Source organism: Choloepus didactylus, chromosome 18, assembly GCF_015220235.1.
Source record: "Choloepus didactylus isolate mChoDid1 chromosome 18, mChoDid1.pri, whole genome shotgun sequence".
NCBI lineage: Eukaryota > Metazoa > Chordata > Mammalia > Pilosa > Megalonychidae > Choloepus > Choloepus didactylus.
This window is the reverse complement of record NC_051324.1, coordinates 53,637,303-53,649,560: the sequence shown is the minus strand read 5'-3', so window position 1 is coordinate 53,649,560 and position 12,258 is coordinate 53,637,303. Positions and strand designations below refer to the sequence as shown.

General features: G+C 35.8%; 1 protein-coding gene across 4 annotated transcripts in view; it reads left to right on the top strand.

Annotated features, from left to right (window-relative positions):
- The window catches only part of GPATCH8 (G-patch domain containing 8), a 124,075-nt gene that overhangs the window by 26,307 nt on the left and 85,510 nt on the right, over positions 1-12,258 (top strand). For 2 of the 4 annotated variants that reach the window (XM_037808226.1, XM_037808225.1), the window contains exons 1-2: positions 5,559-5,639; positions 11,560-11,577. Coding sequence is in view for 1 of the 4 variants with exons in the window: in XM_037808224.1 (XP_037664152.1) it covers positions 5,565-5,639 (75 nt within the window). In the remaining 3 variants the exon portion in view is untranslated. Of the gene's footprint in view, positions 1-5,558; positions 5,640-11,559; positions 11,578-12,258 lie in introns of those variants that run through there. The other 2 variants (XM_037808224.1, XM_037808227.1) reach the window with 2 other exon arrangements.

Below are 12,258 nucleotides of genomic sequence, written 5' to 3'. Positions count from 1 at the left end.
TTGTTCTGCAATGTCATCATTTTTTTCTAAGCCATTCTAATAGGTGTGATATAGTGATATCTCATGGTTTTGATTTGCATTTCCTTAATGACTAATGATGTTGAGCATTTTTCATGTGTTTATTTGCTGTCTATCTTCTTTGGTGAAGTGTTCAAATCTTTTGATCACTTTTAAAATTAGGTTGGTTGTATTCTTATTGTATTTTGAGACTTTTTAAAATATATTCTGGATACAAGTCTTCTATCAGATTTGAGATTTGTAAGTATTTTCTCCTAGTCCAGTTATCAGTTTTGTCTTTTATGGATTATGCTTTGTCATTGTTTCTAAGAAATCCAAAGATTTTTCCTATATTTTCTTCTAGCAGTTTTGTTTTATGTTTTACATTTAGATCTGTGATCCATTGTGAGTTAATTTTTAATTATGGTGCAATATTTGGTTTGAGGGGTTTTCGTTTGTGTGTTTTTTGCACATGGATACCTACTTCCAGCATCATTTATTGTAAAAACTGTTATTTCTCTATCAAATTGCTTTTGCACCTTTGTTGAAAATCAATTAATCATATATGTTTGAGTCTTTTTCTAGTCTCAAACTATGTATTATTACTCTCATTTTGTATTGTAGCTGATAAATCCAGAGTGATTTGAAAACTTAATTAGCCAGTTGTGGTTAGAAATTTAAGAATCTTTTTTGGAACCTCGTGTTTGCTGAGAGTAGTTTGCAATCTATGGAATGATTTTCTAAAATGATTTGTTAAGACTACAGATTAAAAGAAGGTTTTACTAATGATTCATTTATATGTTTTTGGAAATTTTTCAATTATTTTTTCATTCAGTGGGACTGAACTGGAATGGTTCTTTTTAGAAAATGCTCATTTTCTTTTTTTGAAGAATTACTTGGTAGTTCTATAATATATCTGTTTCTGCTTTTATTACTTCATCTTTGATAGAGATCTTTAAAACTGTCATGGTTAAATAACTAGGTTAAAAATCCTAAGATTTAATTACTTTACACACTTGTTGATAGGGTGAGATTCTTCTTTTGTCATTAAATCATGTAGTGCTGTGTAATAAAAGAGAATTATGAGATTTGGTTGTACATTAGTATTCTATAATATTGTGAGGTGGTTTGGGTTAATGTAAGTATTTGGATGTTTATTATATAGAAATTTAGAAGTACTTGCAGTTAATGCCTTTTAATTAACTGCTAAACCCTTAAATGTTCCAACAGAAATTAAGAAGTCAAAAAGGAGGTTGTTCTAGATCTCGCAAAAATTCTGTTCTAGTTTGCTAATGCTGCGGAATGCAAAACACCAGAGATGGATAGGCTTTTATAAAACGGGGGTTTATTTCACTACACAGTTACAGTCTTAAGGCCACAAAGCATCCAAGGTAACACCTCAGCAATCGGGTACCTTCACCGGAGGACGGCCAGTGGCGTCCGGAAAACCTCTGTTAGCTAGGAAGGCAGCTGGCATCTGCTCCAAAGCTCCGGCCTCAAAACGGCTTTCTCCCAGGACGTTCCTCTCTAGCAAGCTTGCTTCTCTTCAAAACATCACTCCCAGCTGCACTCTCTTTCCTCTTTGAGTCAGCTCATTTATATAGCTCCACCGATCAAGGCCCACCCCGAATGGGTGGGGCCAAGCCTCCATGGGAACATCTCATCAAAATTATTTCCCACAGCTGGGTGGGGCACACTCCAAGCAAATCTAACCAACACCAAAACTTCTGCCCCACACAAGACCACAAAGATAATGGCATTTGGGGGACACAATACACTCAAACCGGCACATTCCACCCCCTGGAACCCAAAATGGCATTATCTTTCCAAATACAAAATACATTCATTTATCACAAAAACTTAAATCATTTCAGTAACAAAAGTTAAGTACAAAATCCCATCAAAATAAGTTTAGGCTTGGTCAGTTCTAAGGCATAATTCCCCTCTAGCTGTGGATCTGTGAACCTAGAACAAGTTATGTGCTTCCAATATACAAAGGAGAGACATTCATAGGATAAACATTTCCATTGCCATAAGGAGAAACAGTAAGGAAAACAGGGTTAACAGGAGCAAAACAGTTCCTAAAACCCACAGGACAAAGTCCATTAGATTTCAAAGTCCGAGAGTCATTTACAGAACAATGTTGCATCCTTGGGGCTTGAGGGAGTGGGAGCCTAACCCTTCCCAAGGGCCTTTTCTGCAGCCCGTTCCTCTCCAAACACTTAGGTGAGTGCTCCAACATTTCCACACATTGGGGAGACCACCTTCTCGGCCCCACCCTCCTCAAACATCGGGGCAGCTCCCGGATTCCCTTCCATCTCCGGGTCACACGCTCAACCCCTTCAGAACAGTGTGGTGGCAGCCAGGCTCTCCCCAATTCCCTGGAAATGTGCTCCACCCTCTTTGGGACCTGAGGTGGCAAAACTCTTCCAGAGCATCGAGGCGGAAAGCCCGCCCTCGACCTCCAGGGCAAACTCACCCTTTCCATGCATGTGGGCTGCTCCACTCTCCCAGCCCCAAACCTCTTGACTCCAGACCTCAACCTCCATGGCTCTGTCTTTGAAGAGATTTTTCCTTTAATTTTTTCCTTGTCTGTCTCCTCCAGTCCAGACCGGCAATGGCTCTGTCTATAAAGATCTCGCAAAAATTCTGTTGGCTTTGCATGAAGCACGCAGGGGTCAAAGCCATCAGACAATAGGACTTTCCACAAATCCTTTCTGCTTAACTCCTTTTCCAATCTTGGCTTGTACTGAAATGGCGGCTGGGTTTCATGCTTGGTTACATCCTCACGTTGGGCTGTAGCTTCTGGGATTCCACCCCCTGGAAGCTCATAATTTTCCAAGCCATCAGCTTCTGGTTTCTTTGAACCCAAGAGTTCAGTTCTAAGTTTATCTCTCTCTGCTCGCATTTTACTATAAGCTGCAAGGAGAAGCCAGGGTATATCCTCCACAGGTAGTCTGGAGATCTCCTCAGCTAAGTATTCCAGTTTGTCACTTTTAAATTCTTCCTTCCATCTGACACCAGGACTCAATTTTGCCAAATTCTCTGCCACTTTAAAACAAGGATCACCTTTCTTCCAGTTTACAACAACACATTGATCATCTCTGTTCAAGGCCTCATCAGAAGTATCTTTAGAGTCCATATTTCCATAAACAGTCTCTTTAAAGCAGTTTTGGCCTTTTCTGTCAAGCTTCTCACAACTCTTCCCGAAACTCCCCATTATCCATTTAAAAAGCTGTTCCAACATGTTTGGTATTTGCAAACTTCAGCAGCAAAAGCACCCCACTCCTGGTACCAAAATCTGTTCTAGATCTCGCAAAAATTCTGTTCTAGTTTGCTAATGCTGCGGAATGCAAAACACCAGAGATGGATAGGCTTTTATAAAACGGGGGTTTATTTCACTACACAGTTACAGTCTTAAGGCCACAAAGCATCCAAGGTAACACCTCAGCAATCGGGTACCTTCACCGGAGGACGGCCAGTGGCGTCCGGAAAACCTCTGTTAGCTAGGAAGGCAGCTGGCATCTGCTCCAAAGCTCCGGCCTCAAAACGGCTTTCTCCCAGGACGTTCCTCTCTAGCAAGCTTGCTTCTCTTCAAAACATCACTCCCAGCTGCACTCTCTTTCCTCTTTGAGTCAGCTCATTTATATAGCTCCACCGATCAAGGCCCACCCCGAATGGGTGGGGCCAAGCCTCCATGGGAACATCTCATCAAAATTATTTCCCACAGCTGGGTGGGGCACACTCCAAGCAAATCTAACCAACACCAAAACTTCTGCCCCACACAAGACCACAAAGATAATGGCATTTGGGGGACACAATACACTCAAACCGGCACAGAGGTGTTATCTTAAAAAGATCAATGGACAAAATTTTGGCTACTCAAATTGATTTAATACAGACTTTCAGGATTGATAGCTAGTTTTTCTTTATTTTAGCATTTGTTGATGGCTGCTTATCCTCGTTCCCAGAGTACCTGCTTTCAAATCCCATTACATTTTTGTTTTGTTTTTTTGTCTTTGAAAAACCGATTCCTATTCCGTTATTTTTTTCTTCTTTCAGATAGACAGCACACAATTTTATTTGTTTATTTTATTGTGGTAAAATAAAGATAACAAAATTTGCCATTTAACCATTTTAAAGTGTGCAATTCAATGGCATTAAGTATATTCACATTATTGTACAAGTGTCACTATTCTCTAGTTCCAGAATTTTTTTGTCACCCCACACTTTCAGCCCCTAATTGTTCCCTAATGTATTGTATATGTGTTAGCCACCATATTAAGCATTTAAGTCGTAGGAGGTAAAGAAGATTCAGTTCCCTTCCCTTCTGTTCTTGTCCTTAAAGACTTCACAATCTGGTGAGGGAAACAAGTAACTTAATATTTATGATACAGTATAACAAATTATATGTTGATCTCACCACCATAAATGTTTGTTTGTTTAACTAGAATTTTAATTTTACTTTGAAAAGCAAAGTAACTTTTGCTAACGTCCAGGTTTTCACGTTAGTCCATACACTGAATTAATTAGGCTAGCCTGAGTTTTTAGCCTTTTGATTTAGGTCAGTTCAGGACTCCAAGGCCTCATGCCTTCTACTTTGTAACAAAAGGAAACTAGAAAATTGATCTTCTGATTTAAAACCAAATGATAAGCTTGTCCTTTCCTAAGGAAGCAGGGAGATCAGGGAAAACCATAAGAGAGAACTTACTAGTTGTCTGTACAAAACAGTTGAATTGTTTTGACTTTTGTTGCAGGGACAGCCTCCTTGATTATGATCAAATATGGCATTTTACAGTCATTATCTCTTTTGGCAGATTATTTTGAGGAATAGTTGCATTTGAGAAACTGTTAAGAGATTGTGTTTTTGAGTTCCTTGAAGTCTGGGGTGTAGCAACTGGTCATTTCAAGCTGAATGTTTTAACAGTTTTGGTTAAAAACAATGTTATCAACATTGTACAGTATCATAATAAAGATTTTATTTGCATTCCTCCATTATTATGACTTATTTAGCATTAAAAATTCATTACAAGATTGTTTATTAAAAGTAAAACTCAGCATGATCATTTGTTTTTATGGCTCTGAGATCTTCCTAATATAGTCAGTCTAAAAAGAGTCATGTTCCAAATGGTTGATAGTGTTTTAGTTAGCAGTTTTGATGTTCATCAGCGGAAGAAGAGTTCAGATTACTAGACCTAGACTCCTAATAAATAATTTTTATGGATTTAAAAATTTGAATTTGTGGTATGAAGTTAAAAATAACCCCTAGTTTCTCTAGAGTCATATAGACCTAAATGCAAACACCACACCTGCTACCCCCTAGCTATGGGACTTCGGACAGGTGACTTCAGTTCTCTGAGTCACAGTCTGCTCATCTGTAAAATGGGTTAATACCAGTACTATCTCACTGGGTTTTTGTGAGCATTCTGTGAGACAAGTTATGTGAAGTGTTTAGCATGTGGCATTAATAAATAAATGAAACCTTTAAAAAAATCCTAGTTTGATTAGGCTATTACTAAGTTGATGTTTATTGCTTTGGAAAAATAACTGTAGTCTTCTTTTTTCAGGGTAATCACTTTGATCAGTATGAAGAAGGACACTTGGAAATTGAACAAGCATCACTTGACAAGCCTATAGAATCGGTAAGATGATCAATGCTTAATTTTGGATTACAGCCAGTTAGGTAGTGTTCGTGTGACATTTGATGTGAATGATGTTAAACTTAATAGTAATTGACAGTACAGTTTAGAGCTGTTTACTTGCATGCCCTACAATAATCAAATGGAGTTTGGGATGTAATCTAATATTTAATATATTGGGAAATCAGCCAGAAAAGTGCAGAGACAAATTAGAATTTTGATGGAAAAATATCGCTTTGGCCCATACTGATATTTTGTTAAAGATAGCAAGTTAAAGTTTAATATTTTTATAAATTGAATAAAAGAATAAAATGTATTTTGATCCTTTAACAGTTTCACTTTTCTTAGGCAGCACAATCATGTGTGAAATGCTTCATTAGAAACAGTTGAGGAATAATATATTTTATTTACCAGACTCTTGTGAAACATGGTTAGTTTGGTTTTTGTTGCTTAAAAGATGTCTGGTTTTTATCAAAAGTTGATTCTTTCTACGTTTTTGCACTGCTTAGTTTTGGAGATTAGTTATACCAAGTAATAGAACAAAGACATTTATTTTCCTGACTCTTAATTTTCAAAAAAATCTTCTCAATTTTTGAACATTGTTTTCAGTTTGAAAAACCCATTACTTTCAAAGTACAGTCCGTTGTTAAAAGTGTCTAAACTTGTCAGTATTGTCAGCATTTAGTATTTGTGCTTAAGTATACATATTGAATAAGGGTTTCAATGAGTTATTGATAAAACTTGAGTGAAAAAAATAAATCAGAGGGAATCTTTATAGCAGTCAAGGCAAGGCCTCCATCCCTGACCTTTTATGAAGCAACTGGCTTCCCCCTCTCTCAGGAAAATAAGAAGGCAATTTAGAGAGCACAAATATTTTAACTTTAACTTTTATTTTTTAAACTGTAACATAGTAAAGGATCAACATATATTTATGTTCCTAATTAGGTTGGTGTTGTGTATGTTTGTGTGTGTGTTTAGATATTTACAGAAATTTACACAACTTGGGGTGTTCGACATTTTTCTTCCACAGCAGTTGGCCCATATTAGCTAAGCAGCCATGATCTGGTTTGTATTGCACGGTCTGCCTTTTTTTAATTTCTTCTCTAGGGTTTCTTTCTTCCCCACTTCCCTTCTTATTTCTGTTCTTCTGGTCCAGTGAACACTGCATATAGTACCTTCTGTCTTAATGTGCTGGCATGATGCTAGACTTAGGCATGGCAGTAATTGATGACGCATGTGATAATGCTGCAGAGGGAGAATTCACATCTGATGTTGCACTGAAAACCCAGTCTTGATTTTGACATAAAGGTAAAATGCCAAGCCCACCTTGCTAAGTTAAGAGTCCCTGAATTTGTGCCTTGTTCCATATCCATCTTGGAGATTGTCACAAGGCAGAATTTTACAATGAAATATGTAGACTAGATCACTATGTTTTACTTGAAAAATAATTTCATTTTTCCATTTTAATTTAATTGTTTTTTGGGGGGGGTCAAAGTTTAAGAATAGAGACCTGTCAGAAGAAAGTTGCCAGTATTCTAAAAGGTACATGGTTGGTTAATATTTTTATGCAAGCTTTGATACTCTGGGTATGCTGACTTGACAGCAGCAGGAAATTAAATTAGACTAAGTGTACAGACTAGTGTTCATTATTACTATAACTAACAAATATTTTTGAAAAGCACTAAATTAAATGATAATTTAACATTTTCTAAGCCTTCTTTTAGGGCTGCATTTTTAAGGTTTTTGAAAAATTCATTCCTGTGGCAGGTGAGGCTAATGCTATTTCACCTCTTACACTTACTTTATGGAAGGTTCAGGTTTTTTCCAGTACATGTCATGAATTCTGGCATGTATCATAGGAAGAACATTTACCAGAAGGCAGTCTGACTGTGTAATCAGTGAGTAGAAGTGGAATTGATATGCCTTATTTATTAAATAGAATTGTTTTCTCCATTTAAAATAGAAAAATAGTATTGTATTCAGACTGGATATTTAATTTTTAATAAGTATGTTCAGAGATGTATATTATATTAATAAGTTATACTTCTAATAAAAATTTACTCCTGAGAAACATAAATATATGTTATTTGTGATATGGTAGTTGGGTTAGTAGCAGCAGTAGCTTCATAACCTACATTGTGTTGGAGAGAAGTGGGACACACAGACAGAATGGATCTTATATCTGCTACCAAATCATTTGGGAATAAAATTTTAAGTTTTTACAGAAACTTCTAAAATGATTGGCATCAAAGTAGGTATTGTTCCCTTCCTCCATCCTTCACACGTAAGAAGTATCATGTCACTAAGGAATGTCCATCAGATAATAGATGTATAATAAGTTGTATGGCTGGCTGGCTATATTGAGCTGTTTTATTCTTAGGGGAAAAAGGGGGTTCTTCTAACACATGAAAGAGTCTCTGCTGAATTAAAATCTTTCTCTGCAGCAATATCTATTGAGAAGTGCTGACTGTTTTGCTACAGCATGCAACTCAAAAGTGGCTGGAAATATGCAGCTTTGGGAGTCTACAGATCATTGCAGGAGCTAAAGGTCTAGTCATTTTTTTTTTAACAAAGGTAATCTGCAGCAGCTGGTAACGATGGAAGTCTGCACACATTTGTGCCAAGGATATGCCTGTGTGAAGGGTTATTGTGAGTATAGGATTAAGGTTTTTCTGTTTTGTAATATTAGGGTAAATTTAATGCAAACTGGCAAGTTGGGAAATGACATAGAACGATGCAATAGTGCATTATGCTTTTAGTGTCCTTCTGAACCTAGATTTGTTAGTGCGATCGAGTTCAATTTTAGTAGGCAAATGTTTAAAATACATCAAAACCTAGCATTTGTAAGATATTCATAATCTTCATTATAAAGTTTTAGTTCTCTCTCTTTATTTCAACCAACCAAATATGTTTCAGTGAAACTTGTCTAGTCAAGACTAGTGAAACTTGTCTAGTCAAGACTAAAATACCTTTCTAAGAAAATTATAAAGGAATTGACAAACAACTTGATTATCTGAATTCAAAGAGAGGTTTGGAAGGTATTAATATTTGACTTTATTACAAATACATTTTGGAACTTGAATTTTTAAAGTTGTTATTTTATGAGCTTTGTAGGGGCTAGCCATTATGATTATGAACTCCAAATATGTAAAAATGAAAATATTTAGAGAACAAATAAAATTTGATCTAGAGCTATAGCCCAGTCTAGGACTCCACCGTAGATCCAAGAATTGGTTGGTATGATTTAAGATACATGGTCTTTTATGACCTTTATCATAGAAAGAAGATGAGAAATTAGATGTAAAATTTATTTTAAGCTATGCAGAAGATAAAATGCATGTATCATAGACTTAAAATATGTTGTATCGTTGTAGTTGAAAGTAAAACTACTCATCAGCCATTAGTTGGTTCTTGTTCCACCTGATTGATTAAAATCCTATCTATATAGTCAGGTTGACTGAGCAGGTTTTAAAAATTATTATAAGTTTTCAATTGCCAGTTGCTGATGTTTAGTTTGCTGTGCTAGGGATTTAGAAGTATGTGTATAATGGAGTTTTGTTATGTTGCATATCTGTTTAGATCTGTGGACTCCACTGGTTCTAAAGTGTAACTCTGCATTACTGCTGATTTGACATTTGGCAGTTGACCATATGTGGACTGCACTATAAATATCGTGCTTCTTGGAGCTGAATGGTGTAGCATTACTGTATGGCTTTTCTCTCTAGTCTTCATTGTGTCATCTGTAGTGAGCTATAGATTTTTTGTTTTGGGAATTTTTACAACTTGTTTGCATGGGTTCACCTAGTAGCATTTGGTTCTTGCTTATAGATTCTTTAATACACAATCAGCAAAGCTTACAATCCACTCAAGAGACTTAACCATTTTGTCACTGTTGAAAATGGGACTAAATGGTATAAATTGAATGTGGCTGTCAACTGTAAGAAAATTCAGTGTGGAGTTAATAGTCACCCAGTCACTTATATACCTGTGGTATAGTTTTTTTCTTGAAAAAATATTCTATTTCCTGCTCTAAAAACTTGGAGTCATCCCCATACAATAAAGTAAATTTTTCTCTGTGTTTTGGCAGGCTCCCATTATACAGATTGGTGGTGTTGTTGCCAAACTGATCATTGTTATTGTGGTGGTTCACAGCTTCATGGAGCTGAGAGAAGTTCCTAGGAAAGTTTTCTGCTTGATATGTGATCAGTAAATAAAAATTTTGAGGAATAGCTCAAACAATTAATAATGAAGTACTTTTTTTATTGCAGTTATGTTTTCAGCATAATGGTAGTTTATAATATACATTTCTTGCTTTAAAGATCTTCTCTTTTTCTCATTCATATACTGTCTTATACATCTAATAGATAGGAACAAAGAATAAAAATGTAGCATTTTAATTATATTTCTAAGTTTAGATAGGAAAAAAAATGACGGCCATGTGAGGTAATCTAGGTGGAAAAAGTTTGGGTTTTCAGCCCAGCTCCATGGTTTAACCAGAGTTAGAACTTGATATCTAACCAAAGAAGATGCCTCACTATCACCATTTCAGGGTCTTGAACACAGAGAATAACAAATAGTGGTTTGTGGAAGCTTTTTAAGAATCATATGGAAAACCAGTTTGTCGCCTACTGCCCACACTTTGGTAAAGTTCAGCTGCCTTATAATTAGCTTAAAATTAGGATTTTCTTGCTGTTCTTCCATGTGCATTGAAATTATAAACAGTCTACCCCTATAATGTTTCTTAATCATGAACCAGGCTGTGATAGAAAAGAAGAAAATGTCTGTTATTTTTTTCTGGTTTTGTGAGATTATAATTAAGCCCCAAATGTTATATTTTATTTAAAAGACAAAAATGGAAAGAATTTTTAGTTACTGTTATAGTGACTAATGGTAATTCACCTAGTAAATTTAGTATTCATTGCCCTTGTTTTGTCTAGATTACCTGTTTGGGCTACAAATGATTTATTTCAAATAACTGTTGTAAATATCATTCATGGAAATAATTGGCAAAAATCACAATCCTAAACAGAGACAGTAGGTTAGTTATTTTCCTAGGCCCACCGGTGGTTGAGTTTCTTGTTCTTTCACAGTCTGAATTCAGTGAATATTTGGACATTTCTGAGGTAGACAAGTCTGCCTTCTACCTTATTGTAAGATATTTTGGTGTGCTTTCCTCATGTTACACATTATCCTTAAGCCTACTTGGATTTTTGAGGAATGTTTATTATAAAACTTTTTTCTTTTTTGGTAGGGAAGGAGAACATAACTGAATCTAGCCCTTTTAGCAGACTCACAGGGTAGCCTTTTTTTCCTCAAAAAGCAGGTAGTCTAGAATGATATGAAAGATCAGTTTTTTTGCATTAGTCATTCACTCTAATTTGGGGGGTTAATTATTCCCAAGAGGAGAAGAGATTCTGGGGGAGATGTCTGTTGTTTCTGTTGCCTTTGTTGTAATCAGAAGGACTTAGAGTGGCATGTTAATAATTTTAAAATAGCCCTCAATATTTCATCGCCTATTCATGCTTGGGAAAGTAGATTTAGTTAAAGAACGATTTTGACCTAAAATTTTAGAAGAGAAATGCCACTACCATTTTGCCTCATTAGTTTTCCTATGAGAAGGTGACAGCCATCCTCTTGAGTGGTTTTGTAAAAGTAGTGCTAATGTGTATAACCCTAATTTTTTCTTTTTTTCCCCCCTCTCCTTTTAACATTTGCTTTTCCTTTCACTGTTGTCAGTCACAACACGCTGCTCTTGAATCTCTCAGCTGGTCTTGACTCATGAATTTACTTATGCTTTCACTCTTCTTTAATAAATACATTACTTGCAAGCAGTGAATTGAAAACAGAACAAAACAAAAAAAAATGACCATTAGTGATTGGACAGTTTCTTACTTTGTGTTACATTTAACTGTTCTTTTGACAGCCCAGTTTTTAAAGCCAGGTTCGTATGGAAATGCTTTCACTCCACTTGCACTGCTTTTGGAAACAGCATACTGCTTCATCTGTCTGTTTATTTTAGTGCATTCATAATATAACACACTCAGCATAATGTCTCATCTCCAGTTAGCCAAAGATTAAGTTTTCTAAAGTAAAAAAAGGGGGCAACAATTGTTGTCAGCATCATTTGGTACCCTAAATATCTGTGCTAAATATAGTCACAACATTAGTCAAGTAAAAGAGTAAACAGTTTAATCAAGTACGTAATCTTAGAGTCATTTTCCTATCCTTGTCATTTCCAGGGTTATTCAGTTGTAGGCATTATGATGTGAAATAAGAATTTTATATACAGGTAAGTTTGCTTTAATAGTAGTAACACAAGGGTCTCTACCTTTTCATTTTCTGCTCAGATAACTTATATTAACACTTTTAAATCTATTTTTAGATAAATTATTTTTAAATAGTTAAGCACTCAGTACTAAGGGAATTCTTTCCTGACAGTTCAGTTGGGAAGGGAAAAGTGAAGAAGATGCAGCAGTGTTAGATGAAGTTTTTGTGATATGTGATAATGTGGGAGTCATCTTCTGGGATTACATATACCATAGAGTTTTCAAATTCTTTCAGTTCCTAACGAAAGTAGTTTCTAGCAACCTTTTGAGGACCATCCTGATTTTGTGATATATTT